The following is a 13,322-nucleotide window of genomic DNA, read 5'->3' on the forward strand; positions in this document are numbered from 1 at the left end:
TTCTGTGTGTTTTACAGGTATGATGGTTGTGTGAGGGATTTATCAGTGTGTCCTGCTGTGCTTATTCTTGACCCTCCTTGTGGGTACCTCTTCCAAGCCTAGGTTAAAGCTAAGGCTTTTGGTTTTGTTTAGAACCATTTTATACACATGCACAAATTAAAATTCTAGTGCTGGTATGATGGCATTTACAAATATCATCAATTGTTCTCATGTATTAAACTTTTTTTTTTTTTTCTGAAGCCAAAGAAACTCTTGTGAGAAAGTCTGTGAAGGGGTAGATGTCATCTTTGTTTACAAAACAGAAGTATGCTGCTCAGTTTCTATCCTAAGTAATTGGAAGGAAATGGTTTCCTTTGTGTATATCCAGTCACTCATTATTTTCTTGTAAAAGAGAGGATGGTGTAGTAAATTGCACAGCAGTTGTGCCTTGTTCTCTTGAGCTGTCCTGTAATCATAAACTTGAAATACAGTAATTCCAGTGAAGCTGCTGTGGGCAACTGCTGGAGAAGAATCTCTGCATTCTGAAATTGGCATTAATGTATCTTGTTATTGGATTGTAGGGGAGGTGTTTGACTATCTGGTTGCACATGGAAGAATGAAGGAAAAGGAGGCTAGAGCTAAATTTAGACAGGTATGTATAACATTCCTATATGTCAGCTTTCCCCTCACCCCTGTTTTTTACTGGTGAAATGAGTAAAACAGCTGTCCTTTGCATTTGACTTAGAGCAGTGTTCAGCATGCTGTGGGCTTGTAGCTCTGAGTTAGAAAGAACTTGTGTCACAGCAGTGCTTTAAGGAGTCAGAGTCTGTTCAGTGGTGCTGTTTCCTTAGTGCTGAGTGCCAGGGTGTCCAAGAGTGCCAGAACACAGAGACTGCTTGGTTTGGAAGTGTATTCCATTCCAAAATGCATTTCCTCTGGGCTGATTTCATATGTCCTTAGCTCAGCAGGTCTGTAACATTTTGGAAGTTGTTCAAATGTAGCAGGCTACCAACAGGCCAGTTTCAAACTGCAGACAGTGCTTGTAGTAGGGATCCATTCACATTCATCTGCTTACATGAGAAGATACTGTTTAATAGTTGTTCTAAAAAGTCACAGAAAAGTAATGTCTAGACTTGTTAGTTTAGCTTTCTTTATGATGGATAAGCTAGCCCTGCCAAGGTGTTGGAATTTCATTGATCTGCAAAAAGCATTTCCATGCTACAGTCAAGCAGTACTGAACAAAACCAGATATTTTTGCATAGCTAATTTAAATCCAAATGTCTGCTCTTGTAGCGTGTGGAGTTTCAGATCTGACCAATCTTACACACTTGTTTTCTGCTCTTGTGCTGAAATTTGTAAATGCCTGTTCCCTTTGGCCACTTGGATAGATTCAGTAATGTTGTGACAAGTAATAAATGTCAAGATTATGCTCCAGCTTAATGGCACTTGAAAATAATGAGTAGGGACAAGAGTGGTTTTTTGAATGGTGTGTAGGGGTTTGGAACTGCTGGATCAGGGCAGTGATGTTGCCCTGTTGAAAGGGGAGGCTCTGATGGTTTCATTTCTTAAGCATAGCCATACATAATAGAAATTTGATGTAAGATATGAGACTTCCAGGAACCAAGTAATTGATTTTGCTTTGTTTTCTCTCATCTTATTAAATCTTGTATTTACCTTTTTTAATCTTTTGTGGGAAAAAAACCCACACCAAAACCACCACCACCAAACAAACAAAACAACCCAAAAGCAGCTGTAGACTTCATCTCCCCAGAAGTCATTTGTGATTACTGGAGTTATACAGCTTGACAGTAAGGAAAACTTTTCTCACTCTTCAACAGTCTTACGTGTCTTTTTAAAGCTGCTGCCTTCACTTTCATACTTTGGTAGGTAGAGGGTTTTCCTTTGTGATTGAAGGTTTCTGGTGTGTGCTTCTGTGCTGTGTTGGCAGTAGGAGTGGTGGGATGTGCAACAGCCATTCCCACTTCAGCCATCTCTTCTACATCCCTGCCTGTTGCCTTTGTAATGTCACTTGAAGAGCTTCAGAGTAACTTGAGAGGATTGACTGTTCTCTCTCAGATGTGAATATTGGAAAGTTCTGCTGATGGACTCTTTGCTCTTGGTCCTCAATTTCTTTCATCAGGAGCTATGTGGAAAAAAGATCTTGCAGTAATTACATTAAAATTACATGTTTCTTCAATAAATACCTATTTTTTTTCTAATGATTCTACTCCCCTTTAAGTAAAAACATACTTACAAACAGGTCAAACATGTTTTACAGGTACACTTAGTGCTTAATTTTATGGGATAATGTGGGTAGTACAGGATGTATGTAGCTTCATTTTCAAAAAGAAATGTGGAGGAAAAGAATTTAACAGGGAGTTACCTGCTGAGCTGAGTGTTTGACCCATCAAGAATTGGGTTTATGTACTCTCAGCCTGGTGATTTTTTGAGTTGGTTTGTAGAGTTTTTTGTATTTCAGTAGAATAATTGCAGTTTATAAAGATATATAGATGGGCTCACTTGTTTGCACTGGAATACACTTCTCAGTTTTTTCATGCAAGTCTCCTGGTGCAGCCAGCTGTGCTCTGTCCTCCCCCAAGAGCTGATTTCCTGGCTGCTGAGCTCAACCAGTTTTAGAGGACCTTGATCTCAAAGAAGGGAGGTTCTTTAAAGCTTCAAAAGCTTCAGTTCCTGGGAAAAAAGAGAGAAGCCTGGAAATAAGCAGAGGAGAGAAACTGTAGCACAAGCTGATTGGGCTGAGCAGGAGAGAAAAGCATTGATGCTGGATGAAAGTCAGGTAACTTTGATCAGAGCTTGGCATTTTATTAGATGCTAAAGCTCAGCCTGAGGGACAGTGTCAAAGGAAACAAGGAAATTAGATCTTGCTGGGTTCACAGGTCATGAAACTATTCATTTCACCTTACTGTAGCCCTGGAATAGCTTTGTATCACTTTTGGTCATTGTTGGAGGAAGAATGCACTCTGCAGACCTTTTATCTGATGCAGTGCAGCTGTTCTCTGTTAGATGGAGACTTGTGACATAATAGTCTTTTTTTTTTTTTAATTTGTTAACTGTTTTAGCAGACAGTGGCTCCTTCTAAACTGAAGAAACAGTTGTGCCATGGTATTGAGATTAGTTCTTACAATAGGTTGTATTATATCTCGTTTTCAGATCATGTTTCTTCTTCCAGTAGATGTGATTTCTGGATCAAACACTTGTGTTTTGTCTGAGGAGACACTTCCTCTCTAGCAGGCAAAGAGCAGGTTTTGGTAATTCTCCCTTCTTTGTTTTTTAAAGATTTTTAAAAAATGGTTTTTAGTCCATTTTGTTAAACATATGTAAGGTTTTCAGCAGGAAAAGAGAATATAAAAGACAGTAATCATATTATTTCAGTTGCACTTGACAAGGAACACAGGAGAAGGTACAAAGTCTAAGAATACAACTATGCTACACAGTTCTCCATTTCAAACTCCTTTTGTGTAGCCATGTGGGAGAAATTCAAATTGAGAATGTTTTGCATTCTTAATGTCACCTTAATTCTTCTTCCCCATTACAGACTTCCAGGCAGTTCTGGTTCAGTTTCATCCTTTTTCCACAAAAAATCTGATGCAGAGCAGCAAGTCTTGTTAAATTTGTGTGTATTAATTCCCTCTCTTTTCTGCAAGCAATAAGGTCTGGCCTTTTTCAGTGTTCTCACTGTTTCCCTGCTGAAGCAGTTTAGAATTCTTAATGCTGATAGATGTTAGGACAGATCTTAGAAAATTATAAAATCCACAAAATACATCTTATTGGTGTGTTCCAATAAAGCAACAGAATGCTCTTAGGAGTGTGGAAGGGGCCTTGAGAGGTCAATCATCCTTTTGTCATTTAATCCTTTTAAAGAATGGTTCTTCTGCCTAGAGAGAACTTCTTCAAAACCTGTATTTATCCAGATTTTTAAAATCACTCTTTAGAAAAGTTTTTCAATGTTCCAATTGTTACTTCTAGCAAAGAGCTCAGATGCCTCTCCTCCCCTTCTCTTCACCTGCCAAGTGTCAGAAAATTCCTCACACAAGAGGGTTAGGAAGTGAGGGAGCTGTCAGTGGAAACAGTGATGGAAGCTGGAAGACAAAGGTTTCAGTCTGGAGCAGCCATGCTTTGTGCTATTTTTCATTCAGTTATGTTCTTCAATTATTAATGTCCTACACATTTGATGGTTTCACTTCACATGGATGGGACTCACTTCTGCAGTCTCTGTGCCATCCTGTTGCAGTGCAGAGGAGTTCAAAAGCATCTCCAAAGGAAGCTGCTGATTGATCATCTGCTCAGCCTTCTGCTCTTAGGCAGGCACAATAAAGCAGCTCAGGAGTGAGTGAGTGGTGCTGGTGCTGTGTCTCTGCAGTCCTGAATAAAGCCTGAGGTGTTTGTCATGCTGTCAGCACTGGAAGCCCCTGCAGGGTGAGCTTGTGGCTGGGGCTGAGGTAATGGCAGCAGAGAGAAAAGGAAGGGAAACCAAAAGAGGGGACAAGTGGTGGCACGGGAGCACCTTGGCAGTTTCAGTAACTGGAAAAAGCTGAACTTGGAGTCTAAAGAGGGAACCAGCATATAAAGGAAAAAACCAAACCCGAATGAAGGTGTAGGGAATGGAAATAGTACTTCAGCTTTCCACCGTCTGCGTGGTTTCTAAGGTGACATTTTGCATGGGAGTGATTCAATGTTACAGGGCACAAAGATCACTTTGGTGCTTAAGTTTCAAATACAAAACTTACTGGTGCATCAGTTATTTGACCTACCAAGAACCTACCAACCCCTTTCATGTGCTGTAAATGCTGAGGGAGAGAACCTTTGCTCCTTCACCGGTACAAGTTATTTTCTTGTAACAGTAATGCTACCTCATCTGTCTCCTGGGGTGGTCTTACTCTTGAATGAAGACTGAAAGTATATTTATTTAAGTATAATTACTATTTTTATGTGCACTTCCACTTATTTTAACAGGTCATAACATCTGCCTCAATTCTGACCATGCATGCATGACAAAATGCATTTGACTGCATTTGTGGTCATGTAAGAATAATACTTTATCCAGCTTTTCCATACATGTGAATTTCTGCAGCAATGCTTATGACTCTGAGAAGCAATGTACTATGACACTGCACTGTGTAAATAGCTTATATGGTTTGCAGGAAAATCTTTATGATATTTGGAAATTATCGTGGAAGAAATTATTCCATTGCATTTGAGAGACACAAGAGAGTTTTTCCATTGAGCTTGCTATGGTATACAAAATACACTAAACCATATGCACTTAGCAGATCTCTGTCAGATGCCTAGTTGCTTCTCATTGCATAAATTTTGACAAACAGGCTGTTTCCCAGTAGTTTCTCAAGTAATCAAAGCCCATTTCTTACCCTTTTCTCTCTGGCATGGCATGAAAAATCACCTTTGCAGAGGGCCTGGAAAACCTCAGTCTAGGGGGAAAGCTTTTATAGCTGTATACAGTATTGGAATGGAAATACTTCAGTAACCTTTCTGAAAGTCATTGCTTCTACTGGTCTATAATTAGCCCCACAGGAAAAACAAAATCCTGGTTCAAGTATAGGAGAAAGCAAATAGATCAAATAACATTGAAGTTATTCAGCAGCTTTTTCCCAAATATACTGGTCACTGTAGGAGTTGGTTATGTAGCTCTGACTGGATAACTTCATGTCAACTTCAGTAATAAATGTTGAAATCTTTGATTAAAGCTCCTGCTTCTTTGAGATGTCACTTACATAATTTGGCTTGTTTTCTATCCAGATAGTATCTGCAGTGCAGTATTGCCATCAAAAGCATATTGTTCATAGAGATCTCAAGGTGAGTAGGAAAAAGTGTGTGCAGTGTTTGTGTGTCAGCTTATGTACCTGTGGGTGTGACCTGTATTGTTTATAAAATACAGTTTATACTGAGCTTTCTGATTTATTTATTTATATATTTGCATATGTTATAGTGAGTCTTGAGAAATATTTGCAGCTTAGAACCAGTTTAAATAAAAGGAAGAGGATTTATAAAGCTTTTAAATGCAAACATTTAATGGCTGCTGAAAGATAACCTCTCCCCCAGTGGTCGCATTCAGATCTGATGCAGGTCAGTGTTAGATGAGAAATCTTTTTTTTTTTTTTTTTTAAGTGATAGTTTGATAGAGATATGACAAGAATTGATGTTGAACAGAATGAATTACCAGTAGTGATAATGAAACTGAAATACGGCTTCTTTGTAGCTTGGCATGAAACAGCATATCTCTTCTTTTAACTGTGCCTTTTATATTAATAGTACTGCCACGTAATTTGTTCAGCTTGTCATAGCTTTGTAACTTAAAAACGGCAAAAAACAATACCACCATTAAAAATAAAAAAGACTTGAAAGCACTTTAAATGTTACATTTATTAGCAAATTACTGCAAGAATACCACATGCTATCAAGTATGGGTAGTGAGACTATATCTTATTTTCATCTGAATAGATCAAAATGTAAGATACATTTCTGTGGAGAAAAACATGGTAACAAGTTTTTGGGCAGTGAAACAGCTCCCATAGTCTGAAGCCATTGTACAGAGATTTTTAAAACAGGACATGCTAATGATTGACTAAAGCACACCTAAAAACCTTGCAAGGAAGGGAATGTTCATGGGTATTTCAGCTTCTTGCCTTTAAAGAATGAGTAAAAGCAATCAACAGCATTTTAAATCAAGTATTTTATTCATCTGCAAACCATTCTTTCTCTTCCAGGCTGAAAATCTATTGCTAGATGCAGATATGAACATTAAAATAGCTGACTTTGGTTTTAGCAATGAGTTTACAGTTGGAAATAAACTGGACACCTTTTGTGGCAGCCCACCATATGCTGCTCCAGAGCTCTTTCAAGGGAAGAAATATGATGGACCTGAAGTAGATGTTTGGAGTTTAGGTGTTATTCTTTATACTCTTGTGAGTGGATCTCTTCCCTTCGATGGACAGAACTTAAAGGTAGATTTTTGGGGACTATGTTGGCCATGTTTATCTAATATTTTATCTAATATTTTAAGTAACTTCCTGCTTACAACTTGCTTTCTGTTCTTGTTCTGTTGCCAAGGAACTTAGAGAAAGAGTGCTAAGGGGAAAATACAGGATTCCTTTCTACATGTCCACAGACTGTGAAAACCTCCTCAAACGTTTCCTGGTGCTAAACCCAACAAAAAGAGGCACTCTAGAGGTAATTGCACAAATGAGGTGCATCAAATTCTGCAATGTGCATTTTTGAGCTGTAATTTATTATTTCCATGCTGTTCTTATGCATATTGGGGGTGGAGGTGGGATTGTTGATGAAAGCACATGACTCTTCAAAGATATTGTTAACTAGGGTTGTAATATACCTGTTTTGTTACTTTCAAAATCAATGTGTCACGACACTTTCTATGTCATATATAACTTTTCTTGGTGGTTAGCTTGTGGATTCCTGCATCAATGGATGATCCACCACATTGTTTTCCACATTTTCAGTGTGAGCTGGAGGTATTGGCTGTTGTAGTTGCCCTTTGTACCCTCATGGAGGAGTCAAGACCAAAACAGGGCTTCCATGGAATTCTGTTGGTGGAGCTTGGAATTCCAAGCCACCAACAGACAAAGTTGGTCAGACCAAAGTTGTCACGCTGCTCCTGGTCTGCATTGCAGGCTCACAGCTGTGAGCTGGAGTACAGCTGACTGTGGGGAGAAGCTTGCCTTCATGTGTGTAGCTGATTCTCCACACTGGAGCAAAGCAAGAGGTGCTGGAAATGTTCTGGAAAATAAAAACTAGGAAAGACCTTAGTGTTTGTTGCATAAAGAAGTTGTTCTTCTCACAGCTTGTTTTCTTTGCTGCTAAGTGTATTGTACTAACAAAACCTTTTTTTCTCATAGCAAATTATGAAGGACAGGTGGATCAATGCAGGGCATGAGGAGGATGAACTTAAACCTTTTGTTGAACCAGAACTAGACATCTCGGACCAGAAAAGAATAGGTAATTGGTTACTTTCCAGAACCACAGTACTGTTTGCATGATGTGGGAGGGTTGTTTTTTTTTTTTCCTCTATCACCACTCTGTATTTGTTTGACATTTGGGAAAAGTAACTAATCCTTTAAAACTGATACTTGATCAGGTTTATGTTCTCAAAATTAATAATTATGTTTTAATTTTTTAAATGTTCCATCCTTTTTTTTGAACGCTCAGCCAGCCTGAACATCAGAGTTTCAATTACTTACAGAATGTCTGCTTGGTTTTAGATATTATGGTAGGAATGGGATATTCTCAAGAAGAAATTCAAGAATCCCTTAGTAAAATGAAGTATGATGAAATCACAGCTACATACTTACTGCTAGGAAGGAAGTCATCAGAGGTAAGTGCCATTCTTAAAACTGCAAAGAAGCAAATCAGAAAGTGTCCTTAGCAGAGTTAGAAGCAAAAATTAAGTCAGTTACTGTAGGCATTGCATTCCTGCACAAAAATCCTTTGCACTTAGTCATGTTGTTCTATTCATCAGCAGTCCAAATTAAGCAAATTTGTTCTCACCTGATTTTGAGCCAGTGAACTCTTGCTTTTAGGCTTTCCAGAACTGCCCTGTTTGCTCAGCAGTTACTGTCCTGGCTAGTCTAGGAGCTCAGGTGTGAATGTGCCAGCTGTAACTATTTTAAGAGAACCAAGGAGCAGGACTGACCCACCTGAAGAAGTTCTTTCATTGTACATTGCCTTTCCATGCAATGCTGAGAGGGCTCAGTATCAGCAAGGTGCTCTTGGTTCCTCTGCTAGAGGAGTTGGTGTGGTGGCCTCTACAAAGTGTATCCTCTCTTCCTGTAAAAATCTTGGAGACCTCTGAGGGGACCGTTCTGAAAGGACAAATGGATTTTCTTTACTGATTATCCTTTGAGGAGCTGAAAATTCCACTGAGTTTTATCTAAGACAGTTGTACAACAACCTTAAAGAAGGTGGGACCTCTAGGCAGCTGCCCATGCCATCAGTAATTTCCCATATAGCAGAGCCACCTTCCACCCCCCTGTTCCTGCTCCCAGAATGTGCTGGATGTTTTAACTTGTTTTGTCTGAACTTCTCATTTTCATACTCTCATTTCTATCGTAGTTGGATGCAAGTGATTCAAGCTCCAGCAGCAATCTTTCACTTGCCAAAGTTAGGCCCAGTAGTGATCTTAATAATAGCACTGGACAATCTCCTCATCACAAAGTTCAGAGAAGCATATCTTCCAGCCAGAAGCAGCGGCGGTACAGTGATCACGGTGAGCTTTCCTCATTTCCATCTTGCAGAGTACAGTGACTGCCAGTTCTGCTCAGTTTCTGGGTTTGTCTCCATCCCCCAAGTGTAAGGAGGATGACAACAGCATAGTTCACAGCATGGTGTTTAAATATTTTAGTGAATAATTGATTTTTTAAAATTGGTTTTGTTATAAAGCCTTCAAAAGAGCTTTTAGAGGAGCACTGAATACACCAACTTAATTCTCTTCTTCTGCCTTGTGTTGTCCCATAAATTCCTGACTGTGCTGGCAGAATCTTGTTACACAAATTGAAGAGAATGTTGCAACCCCCTTTTTCATGAAAAGCACAGCACTCCTCCCCCATCCTCTTGTATGTCTGTTCAGCTTTTGTTTTCTTTTGACACTAGTAGGTCAGCTTGTGTCTAAAACTTGAAGAAATGTCAGTTTGCCAATATTTCTGGTTTCCTGTTTCCTGAGGCTAGTGTCACTTGGTTGTCCCCCAGGAATTCCATTTCTGAAGAACAATGACTCTGACAAACTTACAACTTTTCTGCTTAATGAGAGTGCAATGTAGTAGATTAGGATTTTCTAAATGTCTTAAACATCCTCCTGCTCAGACACTTAACTCATGAAAGGAATCCCAGTTTAGGCATTCTCTGCATTCAGAGGTTGCTTTGCTTGGGGAGTCTTCTGGGATGCCAGTTACTGGGGTTTTTGATACTTGTAAAACATATTTTAGCTACATATTATATATTTATATGCTTATGCATCTATATGTATTTTTTCTGTGTGTGTATATACATACTTAGACTTTTTGATTAATTCTGACTAAAACATTAAACTAAGAAGTTAATGTAACTTGATGTTACAGAGGTAACATCAGAGGTTCTGAGATGTCAGAGAACCCAATCCTGCCACATCCCACAGACTTTTCCCAGTCTGAAGAAGGTTGTTAAAGCAGGAGGGAGCCTGGCACTGTTGAAGAGGCTTCCTCATTCTCAGGTGTGGGGCAGTTGTGTGTTCCTGGCACACGTGGGAGGCTGAGCCACTGCCGCTGGTGCAGGAGCACAGAGCAGCAGGCGCCAGTGCTGCTGTGCCCCAGGGCTGTGTCACCACCTGCCTGTCTCAGGAAATTGGCTTGAGCAGCACATGGCAGCTCTGTGCTAATGAGGGATGCTCTGGTTTCAATGAGTCAGTTACTTGTTAAGTGTCTTTAAGGTGTCTCTAAAATGTTTTTCTAGCAGCCAAATGAGAAACCTTAATGAAATTCTTGGAACTTTCATGGAAATCAAGTTGTACCTTCACCTTAAAAGGTTTTTGTTTTTCACAATATTCTACTGTTTCCTGAAATACATTTATTTCAATAATTTAATTATCTTTTTGCATCTCTGGTTCCCAGTGTTAACTGTGTTGGTTCTCATGTGAATACATTTCCATTGTGGTAAAAAATAGTCACTGAACTTCTGAGAAGAAAAATCCTTTTCCTGTTTCTTTTGTTTGTTTTTGAAGCTGGACCATCCATCCCCTCAGTAGTGGCATATCCTAAAAGAAGCCAGACTAGTACCACAGACAGTGACCTCAAAGAGGAAGGAATTCAGTCAAGAAAATCCAGCAGTAGTGCTGTTGCAGGAAGAGGAATTGCACCAGCTAGCCCAATGCTTGGGAATGCCAGCAATCCCAACAAGGCTGATATTCCTGAACGTAAGAAAAGTTCAGCTGTCCCTAGTGTAAGTACAAACGTTTATTTATCAAAACCTTGAATTTTTTGAGGTGTAAAAAAGTGTTAAATGTGTGATTTATCAGTGGTGCTGATTTTACTTTTCATTTATCAAGAGTAAATGTAGGTGTTTTTTCCCTTGAAGTGTCAGCTATTCAAGTTACCTCTTAATAGTCTTGAAGTAGTCAGTATTCATAATTAGCATAAAGTAGCTCTTGGTAAACAGACATGATTTGGGTATTAAGAAAAAGTAAAACAGAAAAAGGTAGTTGTGTTACTCCTGATACCAGCCACTCCTCTGTGGCCTCTGTACAGAAGAATGAAATCTCTATTTTTGTTATCCTGTTTTATAGTTTCATGTATATAAGGAGCCACCTAATCTTTGTCCTCAAACATTACTGTTTTAAGTCATAGTTATGTTGTTAAGAATATCAAAGAAATGTAGTTCTAAAAACCCTTTAAAGATGTATTTCAGCCTGTATTCAAAAGGAGTGTTCCTGGCTTTTGTCCTTGTGGGCTTCCCCCACCTGCCTCTAAACCACAACAACAACAATAAAAACATACAAAGGAGCAAAATAGTAAATGTTCATGGTTTAGCAACAGGCAGTGTGCCAAAAGAAAGAAAATCCTTTGTTCATTTTGGCTTTAACTTGTGTCCTCTGTGGTTCCTCCCTCAAAGGCAAAGTTGGAAATCTGTTTTCACATAATGCTTCAGTCACGTGACATTTAATTTCTAAAACTTTGGGATTTTGTATTGAAAAACTTCCTTCTTTCCAGAAGAAAAAAATTCTCAGTTCTTTATTCAATTTGTTCAACTTGCAACAGAACTTTTATTTTTTTTAACTCATCATACAAAGCTGTCACAGTTGCTTTGGTCACAATAATTAGCACCATTACTTACAGCAAATATGAACAAAACTTCCTGAGCTGCAGGACAGTCTGAAGCAAAAGAAGTGAAATGAAATTTGGTTTACTTCATTGGCCCTGTATTGTCAGTTGACTCAGTGGCTAGTAGTGACTTGGCTCTAGGATATCAGCCCAAGAGTTTCCTTGGAAAAACACATCTTCTACTGTAGCAGCTGTTATTCATAAATGTGAACAAGAATTCAGGATTTTGTTTTTGTGGTCTTCCACAGTTTCCCTTTGTTCTTGATCTGTCCAGAAACCATTCAGATTTGGTTTTCTCTTAAAAGACAGTTCTTAGCTATGGAATCTCAAAATGGTAGGATAATCAAATCAGTTTTGTCCTACTTTGGCCTTCACTTGGTATTGTATGGTGCCTTGTTGAAAAGATTTGTGTCACAGTTACAACATACTTTACATTCAGTATCTTTTCATCTGCTGTTCTGTGCCACTCCTAAATATTGGGGATTTATTCCAGTAGGCTTATTTCAAATTTCTTACTACTGTACCTGAAATGAAATTTCAGCTCATAATCATTCGATACTTCCCTGACTCAGTGTGCAACTGGTCCAGCTTATCTTTTACTAGCAGTGATACCAGGTGGTGAACAGGAAATCAGACTTATGTTGTCACTCAATAATTAGTGTTTAAAATTGTCTCTGTATATAGCTCTTCACACCAGACAGTTCAAACTTTTTTTTTTTCCTTTCCTTTTTCTCTCCCCTGCAAAAATGACACTTTGGCTTTCTGGTTGTTGGGAGTGAAGGGAAGCACTGAAAAAATGAGTTTTTAGTCATTTCCTGCAGCTGAGTAGGGAATTCTGTTTCTTACAGTGTTGGCATGCATCCAGAAGGAAAAAAATACAGGAGTTACCATATTGTCCTGAGGTTGAAAAAAGTTTGAGGTGAAGAGAGTTTCTGTTTTACTAAGCACTGAAGTCCTGAAATTTGTAATATGACGGAAAAGCAATGAAGAGATGTAAAAATATCTTACAAAAACAATTAGTATTTTCACAGAACAGCAAAAGCAGTAGAACCAATTCCTTGCTGGAGACCCTTAGTCAGATGTGTGCTGCTGTTATTGAGTAACAAAGCACAAAAGCCTGCACTTAAGGATAAGAGTTGTGCTTGGAGAGCAGATAGCTGAGTCTGGGACTGGAGTGATGGGCTCCAAGCTGTACTTCTAAAGCTGATAAGAGTGTTTAAACTCTTGTAAACAAAATTGTTCTGCAAGCTGAACAAGTACAGATCAAAAATCTTCAAGCTGTTTGGGCAAATACCAAATTAATAATGAAAACCTGCTACAGACATTGGATAGTTAGCAGGAACTGATATATCTGTGTCTTAATAATTCCTTGATTGTTTATTAGAGCTTTGGATTTTTTCCTCAATGTTGTAATAAAGCTGTGCCAGAACCCTTAGAATAGCTTTGAGAAAACTGAAATAGGAGAATAGGTGGTTTGAAAAGTTATCCAGGACCAAATACCATACT

The 13,322-nt window shown here is 38.8% G+C and overlaps 1 protein-coding gene across 15 annotated transcripts in view; it reads left to right on the plus strand.

Annotated features, from left to right (window-relative positions):
* The window catches only part of MARK3 (microtubule affinity regulating kinase 3), a 62,072-nt gene that overhangs the window by 28,375 nt on the left and 20,375 nt on the right, over window positions 1-13,322 (plus strand). For all 15 annotated transcript variants that reach the window (XM_058026534.1, XM_058026537.1, XM_058026540.1 and 12 more), the window contains 8 exons: window positions 561-631; window positions 5,755-5,811; window positions 6,723-6,959; window positions 7,066-7,185; window positions 7,869-7,968; window positions 8,232-8,344; window positions 9,082-9,235; window positions 10,721-10,938. In XM_058026534.1, coding sequence (XP_057882517.1) covers window positions 561-631; window positions 5,755-5,811; window positions 6,723-6,959; window positions 7,066-7,185; window positions 7,869-7,968; window positions 8,232-8,344; window positions 9,082-9,235; window positions 10,721-10,938 — 1,070 coding nt within the window. The remainder of the gene's footprint in view (window positions 1-560; window positions 632-5,754; window positions 5,812-6,722; window positions 6,960-7,065; window positions 7,186-7,868; window positions 7,969-8,231; window positions 8,345-9,081; window positions 9,236-10,720; window positions 10,939-13,322) is intronic.

The sequence above is a fragment of the Melospiza georgiana genome, chromosome 6, assembly GCF_028018845.1.
Source record: "Melospiza georgiana isolate bMelGeo1 chromosome 6, bMelGeo1.pri, whole genome shotgun sequence".
Lineage (NCBI taxonomy): Eukaryota > Metazoa > Chordata > Aves > Passeriformes > Passerellidae > Melospiza > Melospiza georgiana.